A 19,232-nucleotide genomic window follows, 5' to 3' on the forward strand; every position below is an offset into this window, starting at 1 on the left:
GAAATTGAGAAAGAAGTTATTGAAATATTTGAAAAAAATATTATTGCAACAAGTTTGAACACAGGAAATACGTCTAACAGCCTCCCTGGTGATAGTAAGTAATTCCCCCAGCGTGTATTTAGAAACGTGCAGACTACGCCGTTACACTACATGGCAACAAAAGTTAGTTTTTTTTAATACTGATAGACCTTCCTTTCTGTTACCTCCACAACAGCCCATGATACCACACACAAATCTACTATTTATTAATCTCATCTTCATTAGATTCGTTTGTTTTTTTAAAGTGGAAAGACAAAGGAATGTACCTTTAATTTGTCAAACTTATCATCAACGTCCTGTAGCCATGACATGAACTGCCTTGCATTAAATCGGTCCCTCACCGATGTTTTGCTGTCATCAGTCTGCAAAAACCAAAAATTTATTCCAACTTGATGATTCAATCTTAAACATCCTTTAAAACACAAAACCTCCTCTGTGGGACATAAACAATCCCACAAACACTGCTTCTGACAGAGAAACAGATTCAAAGTACAAAGGTATATAAAAGTAGAAATGTTGACCAACACTTCCACTGCAAATCAGCTGCTCACTAAAAATGGGTATTTTCAGATTTCCTCAAGCTATTTACTGTGCTCTGGTTCTGAAATTTAGAGTGGGAGGCTTAAAGATTTATACCTTAAAGTCTTAACTAATAAAAGGCAGATCCTTCCACAAAATTACTGTCTCTCTTTTTAATCTTTAAAATTTAAAATTAAATCAATATCCCTCAGGGAAAAGCAAAAACATTAATAAAGGAAAACTTAAGCAGCCTGATTTAACCAACTACACAAGTATTGAATGCAATAAAAAAACCTCTTTTTACCATCACAATCCCCAAAAGGAGATTAAAAAAAAGTGAGCAGACCTGTCTTACGTCCTGCTTAATGAAATAGCTGGTTTTTTTTTAAATTCCAACTATTTCGTAAGAATTTGGAATGTCACATCTGCCCACTGTGATAAACTAGATATACTCTATACATAGTCCTAAAGCCAGACTATGCCAATATAACATTTAAATAATAACCACTAAATACAGCAAGCTGTTGTTACTCTCTTAGGGAGAAGACACTGCAGGAATTTGTACACTGTAGCAGCAGGAACAAAAAGAAGCCCAATCAAATGTGCAAAGATTGGCCTTTCTAGAGAACAAAATCAGTATTTGCTAATGGCAGAATGCATTACAAAACAGTATTTTCTAATGCATCTACATTCTTCCCATTAAACAAATTTAAATCAAACCATCAAGCTGGTAGTATAAAACACTGAATTCAATTGCATTAAAAATTTATTTAATAATTTGCTCAGCATTATATGTAATGTAGTTTCCTAAGAAAAATTACCACAGACTGAAACACAAAGCTGTTGAAGTAGTGAGGGGAAAGGAGAGGCATTTTATTACTGCTCTTGTTATTATATAGATGGTCAAAAGAAAAGGCAATACTTGGGGAGCACACCCAACACCTCGACTTCTCCCCCAGAAAAGATTCCTTTTGTTTCACAAAATTCAAATACAGAATCAGCTCACTTAAAATGAACTGTAAAATGTTAACTACAAAAATGCAGTTAAATGCACAACTCATGTACTTCTCATTTCTAAAAAGCTCAAGGCCTATAAATCAGGGCAGAAATAAAACAAAGGACTTTGGAAGAGAAAAATCTTGGTTTTGCTCCATCAGTTAGATTTACTAAGGAAATGATGGTTTAAAAATTTATCTGTATGAAGCTTAAAATGAGACAACAATACAGTCTCCATAAACTATCATCTGCTCAATCACCTCACTGGGCATAGCTCTAGTTTTTTAAAGACTGGGAAAAATGTAGTAACTGACTGAAGAAACAATGAAAGTTGTAATAATTCTATAAGGAGCTCCAGAACTAATGGAAAATCTCCCATATGTTGGAAATGTATGTGTTTCATTTTAAAATGCCCAGCATCCAATGCATCTGCACTTGTTACACCCAAAACATCAACAATTCCTCCTTTCATTATGTGCTGCTCAGAGTCACTGAAGCAGGTGTCAAATGCTGGTTCCATGTCTGTTAGTTGGAAAAACTGTCCACAAAATACTGACACCATGAGATTATTTTCTCTTAGAGGTACAGCTGCAGCCAACTTTTGAGGGATAGTCCACACAACATACACAGATTGTGAAGCACATTGCTTATTTTGTGTTTTAATCAGGACTAAATACCCACATTGAACACGTAAATAACATGGCACAAGAAAATCATGAAGTCATGAGCCTGAAGTCATTTTGAAAAAAGTTATTTCTTCTGGTAGCATTCAACATTTCACTGTTGCTCATCTATTTTTTATGGAACAGTTCTAGTGACTGCCTTACACAGAGGAGGAAAGTATAATGTGGATATGTCCACAAAACATTTCCAAATTTCATAAACCAGTTTCATCACTTCCCACACTACTGCATTCCAATTATTTGGATTACTGATAGAAATGATCTTCTATGCTGGTAATTTCTTTGTTCATGTTTAAGCTATATTTGTAAACTTCAAAAACACATTCTGTTTATGACTAAAAACTGTTTTTATAACAAAATCAGCAGAAGAATGTCCTTATTTTATCCATCTCATAATTCCTGGAGGTGAAAGAAAATCAGACACAATACAAAACAGAAAAATGATATATCCTCCTATTACTGTACACCCATTTGGGCCCCAATATAAGTAACAACCTATAGGGAGCAAAATCTTCATTCCAAGCAAATCAATGACAATTTTGCTATGGGAACAGATTTCTCTCTGAATGCTTGAGTCAGGCTAGCCAGACCTTTTTGTCTGAAGCTGTGAAGGACAAATCTTTACCTGAGCATCCAGAGGCACGTTGTACACCTCAGCATCCAGCAGCACAGTGCAGGCACTGAAGGGCAGAGTTTGATTAGCCAAGGTCCTCGCTGCTCGGTAGTGAACACGTAGAACCTCTTGCTCATTAGAGACAATAAGCTTTTCCTAATTAAGATATCAACATATAAATAAACATTTAGTAAGTCAAGCATTCATAAAAATGCCCACAAATTTAAAAATTTCTTTCTAGGGCTTACACTTTTGAACAGTGTGAGAAATGGGCTGCTGAATGTAGGAAGGGTTGCTCTTCTAATCAAATTCAAAATTTCAATTCAATGATGCAAAGAGTGTCCCATGGATGTCAGAACTGAAAACACCTTCTGCTTAGCCCCAGCCTCCACTGATGGCTGAATGTTCCCACTTACTGAGGCAAGTTCTAGTTAATGAGAGTGGTGAAAGATGAAAGGTAGAAGGAGCACAGGGTTGGGATATAGGTTTGTGAGTGTTGACTGTATGAACACTTTTACTCTAGGCACAATGGCCAAGCAAAATGCAGCAGAAAGATCATTTGCATGATAATTTTTTTAAAACAACATGCAGTAACTCCCTAAATTCACAGCTGCATAGATATTCTTTCCTAAACTGAGACAAGAAAAATGTAACTCACTTGACAAAGCTTGACTTACAGTTGTATAAAGTGGATTTCATTTGAAAATGAGAAAAAAGCCTACATGACCAAAATAACTATAAATATGCATAATTTTTTAAGACATAGAATAATATTTGTATGTGTTTACTGCTCTGCAATATAATAGCTCTAATTTTTATCAGAATAAAAGAAGGTGGATTAAAACATTATCTTGTATTTCCTGTTTTTCAGAAAACAGGAAAAGGAGCACCTTTCCTTTGGTTAGAATCATAGACTCTGGGTTGGAAGGGACCTTAAAGACCATCTTGTTCCAATCCCCGTGCTGTGGTCAAGAACACCTCCAACTAGACCAGGCTGCTCAGGGCCCCACACAGCCTGGCCTTGAACACTGCCAGGGAATGGGGCATCCACAGCTTCCCTGGGCAACCTGTTCCAGTGCCTCACCACCCTCACAGTGAAGAATTTCTTCCTAATATCTAATCTAAATCTCTCCTCCTTGGTTTACAACTGTATCTCCCCTTGTCCTAACACTATTTGCCTGTGTTAAAAGTCACTTTCCCTCTTTTATATAAGCCCCTTTAAACATGGAAATGCCCCAATGAGGTCTCCCTGGAGCCTTCTCTTCTCCAGGCTGAACAGCCCCAGCTCTCTCAGCCTGTCTCCACAGGAGAGGTGGTCCAGCCCTGTGATCATGTTTGTGGCCCTCCTGTGGACTCACTCCAACAGGTCCATGCCCCTCGTCTGCTGGGGACCCCAGAGTTGGATGCAGCACTGCAGGTGGGGTCTCACCAGAGCGGAGCAGAGGGACAGAATCACCTCCCTCACCATGGCCATCATATTTTTAGCTGCAACTGATTTATTTTCAGTCAGAACTTGAACCATGTTTACAGTCTTTGTGCTTATTTTATACCTAGCTTTACACACTGAAATACTAAATTCCAGTAAAACCCCTCCCTCAGCTGGGTTTGTTAAGTCACACTGAAACTGTCAGTTGAAAAAGCATCACACTGGGTTTGATGAGGCAGCTCCTTGTATAACTACGTGGAAATCCACAAGACACATCCCTGTCAGAAAGGGGTCCTGCCTGTGCCCACAAGCAATCTGGTTCACAATACTGGCATCTAAAGCTAGGTTACCAAGGAAAAAGGGCAACTTAAAAATAAAGAATACTCCTAAACCAGGAATATTTTCTCTATTTCTGTGCTGAAACTCAGTGATGCCTACAGATGTAGTTCTAATATAATTTTAGGCAGTTTCTGAGCTGAATATTGCAAAACATGTTTTAATCTTAGAGCCACACGTCTTCCCTCTATACAGAATTTACCCCGTCTTCAATTCTTTTAACTCAGTCAATCTGGTTCTGAAGTCTACAACAATCATTACCTTTCCAAACTACAGTGTGAAGCTTCCTTCCCACTGCCTCTAGGATAAATCAGGGACACAACTCAGCAGCTTTTTCCTGTTAATTGCTCTATCTTACCAACTTCAGCATTTTGCTAACAACTGTACAAACAATTTTTTCCCCTGTTACAAGTTCCAATTCATAAATTTGGATAGAAAGAAGATTAGAAGTACTTCTAAATACTGTTGGATTCAAAAAAATGTAGTCTGTTCACTGAAAAACATCCTAAAGCTTAAATCTGGGAAATAAAAAAATAAATTAGTCTCACCCTTTCAATACTGTGCTGTAAACGTAGTTTCATCCTTACAACCTCCTGTTGTTTAAATAGTTCCTTAAGCGGGTCCGACAGTGAGGGAGGTGGTGTAATCTGTGGAAAAAGTTTTATAGATAGTATAGTGAATATGTATTTAACATGTTTAGCATTGCTTATGTGATCTATTAAAAATGACCCAAGAAACAATAAGCAAGGCATTTTTTTAAGAAAAGTATGAGTGTTTTTACTTTCCATTAACTACGTGAACTTAATGTGTTTGCAATAAAAGGTTTTAAGGATTCCATACCATAAAATTAATAAACCCAAGCGAAAATGGCATTCCAAGCTGTTTAGTGCTTTTTACCAGTCATTATCAGCATTCCATGGCTGTTCTTTTTAAAAGGCTATACTGTAGAATATCGTAAGAATACAACTTGCTTTCAGTTTTAAAGAGTCATTAAAGCACAGCTGTTCGTTTTGAGAAGATAAAAACTGCCTAGCAAAATGCAAGAGCAAAGCAAAAAAAAAGTATTGCTAAAAAAACCCCAAACCACTTGATATATTTATACAGAAGCAACAGCATTTTATACTGCACAAAAGATAACCAACCATACTCCTAATCTTGCAATCATGCAGAACACAGGCAAGCACAAAAAGTAGACTAGAGCCCCAGACAGTGGCTTCAAAAAGTGTTTCTTCCTGACAGTTATTCAAGTAAGTTTTTAAAAAAAACTTACTCCTTAAAAGAAAATAATTTTAAAAAATCAAATAGACTTGAGTGACGTATCAATGCTGTTACTGATTTGCTATACTATAAGCATTTTGCATCTTTAGTCAATTATAGTAAACAACCAGAATTACTGCCTGGTCTAAGCTGTATGACAAACACTGACAAGGCACCTGGAGCCCTCCTGGCAACTGCAGAAATCAGATGCTTCTGAGAAGTAACTAATAAACATCTTGGGATTTTTAAGGCTCCACCCAAAGTTTACTTTTCTTTATGCCAGTTCTGTCTGACAACTCAGCATGGGTTTTAGCAATTTTAGCAATCTAAGAGCATTGGTACTGCTTTGGAAAGACCCATTCCAACGACATGAAACACTACCTACTACCATTGATACTCAAAAATCACAGCTCAAATACATACCTGCAGTTAGTACACCCTACCCTGTACCTAACACAAACATAAATAATTCTTTTCAATAAAATAGATCCTTCAACTGTCAAGAAGTAATAAATCCATTGCGGCAATATAGACACACTGTAGATTAAACCAGATTATTAGTCTCAATCTTGCACCTATACATTCCAGTAACGAAGTGGTTTATCTACCAGATATGCTTGAATTATTATTATACCGGAAAATTATTTCAGAACAATTTTTTCCCCAACGGGAAGTTAGCCAATGTCTTTGGAATTAAAGAATATAATGAATAACTAATTGCAGTTCATTCCTTAAATTATTATATGGTAAAAAATGACATTCAACTCCTTCACATTTCAAACTAGGAACAGGATACACTCCACTTTTCTTAGTGAAAACAGTTTGGCTCTCAAACCAGTAATGTTTATGACATATGCCATTTTGTGCAAAACATCAGTATTAAAAACAAATATATCCCCTATAGTCTAGTTTTTCCCGAAAACTTTGCATTCATGGTACAGTACAACAGTGCTGTCAGAGTCTTTCAGTAAAATAAGACAAGATGCTTGTAAATAGTATCAAGCTTTAATTTTAATAAACTCAAAACATCTCCAAAAATCTCTGTTCTTTTGCTTACAGAGAAGCATCCAGAGTAAGAAGCAAGACAGAGAAGCTGTCTATAAATAATCTCTGGGTTTATGCACCTACATTTTCCAGAAATAAAAATTTCAAAGTTGGCAAGCATTCATATAAGCTGAACAATTTCACAGAATGGCCTGGGCATTCATATAAGCTGAACAATTTCACAGAATGGCCTGGGCAGGAAGAGACCTTAGGGATCATCTAGTTCCAAGTCCCCTGCCATGTGCAGGGATGCCACCCACTAGGACCAGGTTACTCAGGGCCCCATCCAACCTGGCAGTGAACACTTCCAGGGATGGGGCATCCACAGTTTCTCTTGCCAACCTGTTCCCATGCCTCACCACCCTCATAGTAAAGAATTTTTTCCTAATCACTGATCTAAACCTGCCCTCTCTCAGTTTGAAGCCATTCACCCTTGTCCTGACACTACATTTCAAACATCGTAAAATATTTCCCTTAAATTCACAGATGGTTTAGTTTTGCAACACAAGTAAGAATCAACACAGTAGAAAAAACCTGACAAGGAGTTGATCATCTAGACAGCAGACTTGTGTGGACTTTTATTTAAATGTGTAGGACTCTGTTTCAGCAGGTTATGTTCAGCCCTGAACACAGACTATGCTCAGACTCGTGCGACACTGACAGGTTTCAGTGACCCAAGCCATCCCTACTGCCACTGGATACATCCATAAACTCTTCATTCCCACCCAGCCCAGCACGGCCTGCCAAAATGTACAGCTAAATACAGGGCTAGCTTTGGTTACAGTTGTTTATGGAATGATCATTTTTTTCCTCTCTTCTTGGAAACTTGGGAAGAGTGAGCCTCAGATGCTTAAGAGTCTGAACACAGGATTTGGGTAGTCGCACACCACCTGCTGGAAATCCCAGCTTGTGAACCAGCACTGGATTCAGACAAGGGAAATGGGTTTCTTTGAGACCAGAAAGTCTAACTTAGAAGTTTTGAGGCAGGAATAGCCAGAGGAGCCTCTCAGACCTTCTAGTCAAAGAGACTGTTACTAAAGAGAACACAAAAACTGTGTAGGGAAAATACAAACACGTTAAGTTGGACTTGAAGAACAGAGCATGAAACTGAACACCACAAAAAAAAGGTGCCCTCTGTTTTTTGTAAAACCAAATATCAAACTAGTTTCTTAAGGGCCCACGCTCCATACAGGAGAGGGAAACAAAGGGGCCCTGCCTGCTTCAGAGAGTTCTCTGTTCCCAGTCTTGAGAAATGACTCAGAAAATCCAGAGAGAACTCAGCCTTGTGCCTCTGCTCCACCACACTTGGAGCCAGCCACTAGAACAGGTCTGATTGGCAAGAGCTCAGGTTCAAGACATGCCCTCCTCATCTCCAACACATCAAAATCGATCAGCAGCTTTCCCTCAAAACACCTGCAACAAGAGCAACAACTCTTCACTGTATAAACCTTCAATTCCCATTTGTGCCTGCTACAGACCTCCCACTCTTCTACATCATCCAAACCACCGGCCTGCTCTAATGCTCCACTTCATGCATTTTGAAAACAAGTTTCTGGTAATACCCCTACAATCAGATTTTACCACTTGAGTTTCTACAGCAATACCAGGGAGACAGGGCAGAATCCCTTTTACTAGAAACACATCTGCCAGATACCCAGTGGAGTCTGGCAGTGAAATCATCCTGGTACCTCCTCTCAGGAGACAATACAGATAAAGATGACTGAACCCTGTAGAACATACAGATGGAACGAACAATCTGAAAGGCAGCAGAGCCAAGTACAATTTAAATTTACTCTGTTAGAAGATTCAGATTTATTTCCTTCTATTTTGAACTGACCTGATGTCTCCTACCTTATGTTTTGTATTTGCACTGGTGAGAGGGAAGCCACAATTCATACGTGAACACCCTCACAGCCTTAGGTGATCTGGGCTATAAATTACAGTAGATAAACAAGGCTGTGGAAATAAAGTTTTAGCACACCATCTCCTGGTTCCCACCTACAGCATGTTTGAAGTTCATCAGATAAACTACAGTGAATCATTAAAATTCCAATGCAGAGAACAGCATGTTACACCAACCATTCAGAGTCTCAGAGCTAAATATTATGGTCTTCGTGCAGACCTATACAAAGGGATATCTGTAACACAGGAATAATTAAAGAAAGAGTATCTACTTTCTATGCAAATTGATGACGCATAAATTGGGTTAACAGAGAATCATTAGAGAATCAAAGGAAAAACTGTAAAACAAACTTGACAAAAAGGTAATTTTACAGTTGCTTATTAAATTGCGCATTATAGGCGTAACAACACGTTATTAGTATTTCACCATTTCAGAGAGACTAGGCACAGGCTTTATTTTCACTTTGTTGGACAATGTATACAGTAAACAAACACTTATTTTTGAGAATGAAATGATCCTTGGCTTAGCAATACTCATTTCTATGGTATTTGTAACAGGAATTATTATGATTGTGATTTTCAATGGTGACAAAATAAAATTATTAAACTGTGTACACAAGCAAACTCTGCTGATAAGTTAAACCTGAACTACTACTAATTTTTTTAACAATATCTTTTTTTCTGACAGGAAACATGAAAACTTTAATCAAAATTGTACATTTACACAAGTGACAGTAATTAAATAAAGCACTTAGTCGCACTGGAGATTTTTCAGACAAACAAAACAGAATTTCTTGGAGTATCTCCTTATTTAGAACAAAACTCATACTTTTTCTTACACTTTAATTCTAATGAAAATAACCACCAATTCCTAAAAATTTATTTTGGCTTCTCAGAATTTATCTTCTTCCTTTTTGCTTCTAGCAGCCTGGAATAAAAAGTTCCACCTGTTCTCTCTAGAATACTGACAGGATCATCAAAGTATATACAAAACAATTAACTGTTTAAAATATCATTACCATCAGAACATGTATGTGTAGGGAATCAAACCAGAAATCTAAATGAGACAAAAATCAGTAACTGTAACCCTTCAATTACATATTTACCTTTTTATCAACTTTATTAAAAGAGGGTTTTCTTTTCAACAGTTAATTAAAAGCCATTGAGAATAGGAAGCACACATCCATCTCTGATATTTTCTGAACCTCTTACCCGAGATTTTGCCCTCCAATACCTAAATTTATTTTCATTAACGGCAGAGTCCCTATTATACACAGCAATAGAGACTAGAAGGAATTATAAGGCAGTGCTTTAACATCAAGTCAGTAACTCTGCCTTCCTTACGGTGCCTACACACATTGCCATTTATGATAGGGAACTGAATTCTATTGCTCAGGTAGGAGATGGACCGGGGAAAAACATATGCCATGCTTCTCTACTTTCCACTTACCCCAAATTAAGCACTGAAGTGTGATGCCAAAGCAGTAAGCTGTAGCTTGGAAACAGTATGTACTTGACTAGCAGCAGCTACACAACAAACAAACAAACAAACAAACACAAACTATGCCTGCAGTGATAAAGATGTTACAGAAGCTGCAACAGCTACTGAGAAAGATTTGCAGATTTGGGAAGGCTGACAGCCTGGTATATTGTGGCAAAGCTTGTCCCTGGTTCACTTACAGACCAAGTAAAAGGGTCATCTTACCCACATCCTTCCTCAGACTATAACTGGCCTACTAATTCCAAAAAATGAGAATAAACAGCTTATAGAGGGAATTATGACTACCTGTGTGATAAAGCAAACATTTTTAAATTTACACATTAAATTTCTATACATTGCTTCATCAAAAAATCTTCAATTCTACTAGAAAAAAGCTAAAGCTTTTTTACAGTCAAGTAAGGGTGAGTTATCTTAGACAAGCTGACGTAATAACTTGTCCATTCAGAAATGGAGAGCTTAGAACTAAACAAGTGTCTCTGCACTACAGACGGTCTTCAGTAAAAAGGAAAAAAACCCTTGACATTATTTAATAAAACAATGAACACTTTAGATGGATTATAAAAGCCAGGACACAGCAGATAGCACCTGCTCATTTTGAGATAGCTGGCAGGCACTCTCCAACTTAAAACGTTTGGTGATGGACTTAGTATTTTGAAGCACTGCACATCCACCCCCCTCCAAATGAAACAGCTTTGACTAACTAGTTCTAACAAAATTATTGACAGCAGAAATTCAGAGAAGCTCTCAATAACTGACTTCTGAAAGAGTAGGCTTTACATACTTTGAAATACAGTATTTGTGTGCCCTTGACAGGTGTCATACATGGTTTGTCTTACAGTGACTGTGAAACCACTGTGTGTATTTCCAGTGAATGGGGCTTTTAAATATGGTGCTAGTAACATGTCAACTTTCTGTTTTCAGCAGAATATTCAGAAGCAAGTTAGGAAGAATAAGGAAGTTACAAAAATAAAACCAAAACATGCCTTTCATTGAAAGACCATGTTACTTACAGTTGGGATGCATATCTTGCTCAAGGGATTGCCATCCAACAGGTAGGAGCCATTGAAAGTCACATACTCATCATAATATTGAGGTGCCTGAGGAATAACACTGCACAGCAATTTACGCTTCTCTTCTATCTTCTTCCTTATGTGCAAGTATTCAAAGTAGGGGTTTGCTCTTTCAGAACTGTATGGCTGAATCTCTTCAAGCTTCAAAGAATCAACAATAGCTGCCAGGGACTGCTGGGTCTTCTCCTTGGCCTGCAGCAAAGAAGGGTTCGCTTGCACAGGCTGAGGCACACGTGACACCTTCCTTTTACGTGGATGATGTACCTGAGCATCATCATCTTCAGTTAATCTAATTCTTGCTTTCATAGATGCTAATGATTCAGACTCTTTTTCTGATGTTTGCGTGCAGCCAAGAGGATTCTGCTTGCCCTGGTTAGCAAGCAAATTTGCTCTGTTCCTTGTGATTCTTTGAGGTACTTCTTGCTGTTCCATCTTCTGATCTTCAGCAACTTCTTCCTCTACTTTAACTATTTGGCTGTATTTATGCACCTCTTCCTGTGTAATCTGTTGTGAACTATTTTCCAAGTTGGATAGAGAGGAGCACTGTGGTGGATCATCTTCCAACACATTTTCTCTGTCTGCAGTGCAGGGGCTTTTATTAACCAATTCATTTGTAATTCCTTTTGATATTCCTGAACTTAGTTCACAGGTATCAGCATTGGCTTTACTATCAACAACATGCACAGAGACCAACTTTTCTTGTTGGTCTTTTTCATTTCTAGCATCTGAAGTCTCTGCTGTGTTACCATCCACTTCACCCAGCACATTCTTACAAACAACTTTACTGAATGTGTATGAATTCACATTTAACTGTGAACTGCTATCACTTTCAGGAGTATCTTTCTCTAATGGTACCATTGGTAAATCACTCACCCTTTCATAGCTCTGTGAAACATCCTTTGGAGAGCTCTCAGAATATACAACAATGGGTGCATCAATCTTCTTAATGTTTGAAGGGAAGAAAGCATTTTCCAGCTCTCTGGTACTAGTAGCGTCTGTATCCAAAGCAGAAGTTGTAGTCTGAACTAGATTTTGCTGCTGTACAAATGATGAATCTTGACTGCTAATGCCTGGTAAAGAAACGTGTTTTGACACAACTGGAAGTGGCTGGATAGGTAAAGAACAAGGTGACTGTGAAGGCAAAAATGATGCTGATTCTTGAGAACCGGAATTTCCCTTAACTTCAGCATGCTGAGGCAAAAATTCAGATACTTGTTGCTCTTTTAACGTCCTGCTCTCAGAATTATGCACTGCTATAATACTTTTAGTATCTTGCTCTGATACACCACAACCTGAGCTGTTAAACTCATTGTTTAATGAGCTAAGTCTGTCAAAAGGCACATCCCATGGTTTGGTTTGCTGAGTCACACCACTTTGACTACATGGCTCTAAATGCACATTAGAGTCTTCTGAAGGGCTCATCTGAGCAGTATCTTTAATGGTACTTGGCCCTGTTGTTGCCTGCTTGTTGCTAACAGCTCCATTTGGAGATGACGTGAAGTTTGACTGCAGAACAGTCACACTACTTTGAAAATCTCTTTCGAGTGTGCTACACAGTAATTCTGGTTTAGGAGAAGTGCTACTGTAAGTCTGAACTGACGGCACAGAGTTCTGGTTGTTTTCTTCTGATATTCGAGGCTGTTTGCTGTGTTCAGAAACTGCAGCAGGCATGCTGCATCTTCGAACCTCTATAACAGGCCTACACTCATTTAAAACCAACTTAGCATCTTCAACAGATGCTGATCTAACATACATTTGTGGGAGCCTGTTTGTGAAAGGTGGCTTAATGCGATCTGGCAACTCAGCAAGACCATCGGCCTCTTTTTCGACAAGGGCTGGTGATTTGGCACTTGCCAAAAATGGTGACTGCGAAAAAGACATTTGGGAATCAGAACCTTCTGGCATAAAGTCCGAATCATATTCGATTACAGGCCTTGGAGTAGTTACTGTGGTATGGCAAGAATCCTCAGAGCTTGCAACAGAAACCAAGGACACTGACCGGGAGCTCAGCCCCATCTTTTCACTTTCTGATTTGGGGGATCTACTTAAGTTATCTAAGGCCAACGAAGGCTTTGCAACATTGACACTTCTTGTATCTACTGACTGTGATCTATTACTTGTAGCATCTTTCTGCTGCTTTTCCTTCACACAAACATCTGGCAACTCTGAACTTTTTGAACGAATCAGTTCTTTGCCTTTTACTTCAGCTAACGAGTGTTTGGGTTTTTCCTTCATTTTGTTATGTTCTGAACAAGTGCGGTTTCTCAAACGTTCCTTCTCTTTCTGTTTTATTTTTTCTTTATGCTTTCTATGCCACTGCTCTATTTCCAGATCTTTAAGGCTAAGCATTCTTTCGAAACTAGTTTGCATCAAATCATCATTGACCAGTCTTTTTTCTTTAGGCCGAGCATCCTTTGGTGCAGGAGCTGGTTTAGGCTTAAGTTTCTCACGTTCAAGTTTTAGTTTAAGCAAACTACTTTGATGCAGTTTATCTTTATGCTTGTCTCTCTCTTTGTATCGGTCTATATCTTTATCTTTTTTATCTTTCTCTCTACCATCTGGAGTTTTCAACAAATCATCTTTTGGTTTTTCTTTCAAAGATGACAGTTTGTCATGAGCTGTTTTATTACTTTCTGTAACACTGCATCTCCTTTCCTCTTGCATGTGTTTTGAGTTTGCCAGTGATGAGGTCTCCTTATCTTTGGATTTGTCTTTTTTTTCAAATTCCTTTTCTTTAGTTCTATTTTTTTCTGATTTAGTATATTCAGATTCCTTTTCAGACTGTTTGACTTTTCTTTCAGTACAGTGTTTTTCTTTGCTTTCAGCCCAATGTCTGTCTTTATCAGCCTTTTCTTTATCATGCTTCTTATCAGTTTTTTCTTTATTTCTTTCCTTGTCATCAACTTTTTTAAGAGTACCCATGCTTTTTACTTTATCATTTTCCTTATGGCACCTTTCTGCTTGCTGAAAACTGGACTTCTCCTTTACTTTCTCTGTATTTTCATTTACTTCTGCTTTTTCTTTCTCCATTTTGTATTCATGCTTTAACTTTTTCTCTTTTTCTCCATGTTTTCTTTCTATCTTTTCAACATCTTTTTCTTTGGCTGAGAATCGTTTTTCTGTCTTTTCTTTATTTTCCTTTAAATTCTTTTCCTGCTTTTCAGTATCTGTTTCTCTTTCTATTAAATGCACACTGGCTGTTTCATCTTTAGCACCAAAGCAGAACAATTCGATTTCTTTATCTGCAAGCATAACTTCTTTTTCTTCTTTTGTATCGTTTGTTTTTTCATCCTTGAGAAACTTCTCATTTTCCTTTTTGTTCTTCTCTTTTTCCCTCTCATCTTTAGTACTTCTCTCTTTCTGGAACTGTCTCTCCTTAACTAACTTACCTTCTTTTGCCACAGCTTTTTCTAGCTTTGATTTTCTATCTGAAGAAAGAGATTCATGTTCTGTATTTAACAACGTATCATCATTTTCATCACTTTTGAAAAAGTTCTCTTTCCAAAATTCTCTGTCAAACTCAATACTTCTTTGAACCTCTTTAACATTATCTTTATGTTTGTGTTTCTCCTTCTCCCCATCCTGTTCCTTTTTGTGCTTTTCCTTTTCTCTTTCTTTGTGCTTTAATTTATGCTTTTTAAGTGTTTTACCTTCCTTGTCAATTTTTCTCAAAGTATAATCTGAATTCTCAAATGTTGAGCTATTATCTTCCTCTTTACTTTTAGGACTAGATTTTTCACCAAATTCCAAGTGAAAATCCTTTTGATGATGCTTGCTTTTTTCTTTGTGCTTGCAAGATTTGCCACTAGAACTTTCAACTAGGTAATCAGACTCAGTGCTGTGATCATACCGAACTAATTCGGACTGCAATGTTATTTCCGAACCTCCTGGTGATAAGCAAGTTTTGGTGTTTTCTTGCTTTAATGGCGTTGACTGCTTTTCACTTAACCCACAAGGATGCTTCGGAGATTTTCCAGCAGTGATATGAAATAGATGCAAAGAAGAATCTTCTTTTGAGGTGAAAGACTTCTTAAAGGTTTCTTCCTCTCTAGCTTTATCTAAAGAATCTAACCCAGAAGTAGCTATATTTGTTACTCTAGCATTTTCTTTTTCTTGCTTTACTTCTTGATTCTCTTTATTTTTGCTCTGATTTTTTACTTTCCTTTTAACTTTGCCCTTTTGCTTGTGTTCATTTGTAACCATATATTCTTTCTTCACTCTGACATCAGAATTTGATGTCTCTGAAACAGAGCAAGGAGAGACTATCTTCTTGTCCTGAAGTATTTCTTCATCTGAACTTTCAGAACTTGAATACAGAACTCTAGATGGTTTCTGTTTTTTGTTTTTGAATGATTTTGAAAAGACAACTTTTTCTTGTTTCACAAATAAGCTGGTCTGTTCAACTTCAGTCTCATCTTCTTTCCTTGGGTCTTTTCTAAGAATATGCTTGTCATCAATCATTTTTTTCATTTCATCTTCATCATCATCTTTAAACTCATACTCATCTAGAGCAGATGGAAGTGGTGCCTTACTAGGGACCATCTGTTTGCTGTTGTTGGCTACAGAGTCCTTTTCTGCTTCTGAATCAACATTCCCATCTACACTGGAAGGATTTACAGATGGAGCTTCTTCAGAATCTAGAGTAAGGAAACAAAAAATTAATTCAATACTGATGAGACACGTGTCACACTTCAGGACAAAAGAGTTCAGCTCAGCAGTCACCTCTTTACAAATGAAAAAAGAATAAAACCTACCTTAAACACAGAACAAACCTTCTCACTAGAATTTAGCTTTTTAAGAGAAAACAAAAGGTCATGAAATCAAAAGTTCTCCCCTCCCTTTACAGCTCTCACTTAGGCATGTAAAAATAACTAATTAACATTTATATCTAATAAAAGTAATGCACTTCAAATTTTGGAAACCTCATCTATTGTGCATAATTCCTGTATAACCTCTTTCCCAAGGACAATACCCTGCACAGACAGACTGTTGAGGAACCAATTGCTAAACAGTAACAAGTTTCTATTACACATATGTAAAAATATTTGTCTTAAGATTAATGATTTCACTAAGCTGAAGTTGATTCTGTAAGTGATGCCACAACTGTCCCTTAGAACGAAGGACCATGCACTGTATTTCAGGTTATTCTAGTGCCAAAAATGTTAACACTACATCAGAACGTAGGGCAATATGACTTTTTTTTTCTTCAAGTATAGTGAAACTTTGACTAGAAAACATTCCTAGGGGGTTGGGGTTTTTTTATTTGTCTGGGAAAGAGAAACCAACTTTTACAATCATGTGACATGAGGTTGGAAGGGACCTCTGGCGATCATCTTGTTCACCCCACCCTGCTCAGGCAGGGACACCCAGAGCCAGCTGCCCCAGGACCATGCCCAGAAGGACTTTGAGTATCTCCAAGGACGGAGACTCCAGAGTCTCCCTGGACTACCTGTGCCACTTGCTTGGTCATCCTCACAGTAAAAAGTGTTTCCTGTTGTTCAGAGGGAACTTCCTGTGTTTCAAGGTGTGCCCATTGCCTCTGGTCCTGTCACTGGGCACTAGTGAAAAGAGCCCAGCTCCGTCCTCTTTGCACCCTCCCCTCAGGTATTTGTACACATCAACAAGATCCCCCTGAGCCTTTGCTCTTCCAGGCTCTTCATCAACTTCCTGGCCTTTCCCTGGACTCTCTCCATTATGTCACTGTCTCTCTTGTACTGGGGAGCCCAGAACTGGACCCAGCACTCCAGCTGTGGCCTCACCAGTGCTGCGCAGAGGGGAAGCATCACCTCCCTCTACCTGCTGGCAACATTCCTAATGCAGCCCAGGATACCGCTGGCCTTCTCTGCAGCAAGGGCACACTGCTGGCTCATGGTCAAGCTGGTGCTGTTCACCATGACCCAGGGCCATTTCTGCAAAGCTGCTTTCCCAGCTGGTCAGATCCCAGTCTGCACTGCTGCTTGGATGGTTGTTCCTCCCCAGCTGCAGGACTCAGCACTTCCCCTTGTTGAACTACGTGAGATTCCCAGGAGCCCATTTCTCCAACATGATGAGGTTCCTCTGGATGGCAGCACAACTCTCCGGTGCACCACTCACTCCTCCTTAGAACTCCCAGCTCTGTGTCACTAGGAAACTTCCTGATGGTACACTCTACCCCAACCATTAATGAAGGTGTTAAACAGGAGTGGACCCAGTACTGATCCAAGGTACACAGGCAGTTACTGGCCTCCAAATAAACTTTGTGCCACCCTTCTGGCATAGACGTTCAGTCAGTTTTCAATCCACCTCATTTCTTTTACCTAAAAGATTCTGGATTATTGAAGATTCTGTGAAAGCCAAATGAAAAGTTCCTGTCTGGCACTCAAGTAAGTTACTCATGGTAAAGAATCTTTTGCTTCTGGGGCAACAATTCTTTCTGTGCTCCAAGAGGTGTTACATATTCCTCAATCTGCAGAAATACAGGAGCGGCCAAGAATTACTGCCTCCACTTCAGCAAGTCACCTACCTGGTCACCTGCAGATACCAGTGGTTCCCCCACTGGCAGGGACTTTTCTACACTGAGTAACTAAGTTACACCCATGTGAAACACTGACTCCTGATTCATCTACTAAAGGTGGAAAGTAAGTGACTTTGGGGTTATTTTTCACCATGAAAACATCTCAGAAAACACCCTGTATCGTAACAGATACGGTATTTTTCCTCTCTACCTTTCTCTGGTAAAACCACCACTCTGATATAGAGTTGATATGCAAAGTGGGAGCACCTTATTAAAGACAGAGAGAAAACAAAACAAAAAAAATCAGAATACACATTTCAGATAATTCAATTGAAAAATTTAACAAACTACCTCTAAAAATAAAAGTGGAAGACAACCTTAGCATTATCAATTGTTACCTGCAGCAAGTCTTAATAGCTAACACCATGCAAAAGATTAAAGCCACTTAACCTCAGGTGAAATAATGCATTTATGCAACTAAATAGCTACTTTTACCTGAGCAACTGTCCTCATCATCAGATATGGGCACCTCCCTTTTCAATAGCATTTCCAATTCTTCAGTTTCAGCAACGTCAACAGGTCTCTCCCCGTGCTTATTGGCTTGAAATGGATTTCCACCATGTCGAAGCAACAGCTTCACAATCTGCAGCATTAAATAAATTAACTTTTAGGTTATGCACAACATGTTTCTTGACCAACATAAAAAGCCCCTGTTGCACACAAAATGTGAGTAACATGATATGCAATCCTAAGTCCTATCTATGACACTGAGACTAGAAAGCAAGACTTCAGCAACTAAAATGCAAAGTCCAGGTAGTATATACATAGTCTGCTCTTTAAAGGAAGTGAAGGGGAAGACTAGAGACAGTTGTCCTCTGTTACACAGACACAGCATTATTATAAAGGAATGCAACAGGGGCCTTTTGTTCTTGCTGTTCTAGCATTTCTTCACACAATTCATCTGGTTCCCCACCTACCAGGCTCTCTACTCCTCTGCATTTGATTCACCCTCTTGTTCCAAATTTTATTGCACTTAAATAAGGAACAGATTAAGTTTTAAAAGTAGCAGTACTGTTGGTTTACACACAGCAGTTCCAAAAAGCCCTGAGAGAGATCCAAGTATCTTACTGGAGGAACAAACTACCCCCACCCGCAACTGCATGCAATAAATCAAAATCATCAACTTCTCCATCATCAAGGGCAACAGTCTGTTAATGCTACAGTGATACCAAGGCCACTGCATTTTCAGCACAGTGTCCAGTATTAATTACATTTTTTTTCCTTATGTGGTAAGAATGGGGAAATTCAGCAGACAGTGATACCATAACAGGAAGCTTCAGAATTATTCTGGTA

At 38.5% G+C, this 19,232-nt stretch overlaps 1 protein-coding gene across 2 annotated transcripts in view; it reads right to left on the reverse strand.

The window, feature by feature from the left end:
• The window catches only part of ANKRD12 (ankyrin repeat domain 12), a 59,539-nt gene that overhangs the window by 1,281 nt on the left and 39,026 nt on the right, over nt 1-19,232 (reverse strand). For both annotated transcript variants that reach the window (XM_039549946.1, XM_019284046.3), the window contains 5 exons: nt 18,375-18,522; nt 11,327-16,023; nt 5,161-5,259; nt 2,863-3,006; nt 306-401 (listed from right to left, as the gene is read on the reverse strand). In XM_039549946.1, coding sequence (XP_039405880.1) covers nt 306-401; nt 2,863-3,006; nt 5,161-5,259; nt 11,327-16,023; nt 18,375-18,522 — 5,184 coding nt within the window. The remainder of the gene's footprint in view (nt 1-305; nt 402-2,862; nt 3,007-5,160; nt 5,260-11,326; nt 16,024-18,374; nt 18,523-19,232) is intronic.

Source organism: Corvus cornix, chromosome 2 (assembly GCF_000738735.6).
Source record: "Corvus cornix cornix isolate S_Up_H32 chromosome 2, ASM73873v5, whole genome shotgun sequence".
Lineage (NCBI taxonomy): Eukaryota > Metazoa > Chordata > Aves > Passeriformes > Corvidae > Corvus > Corvus cornix.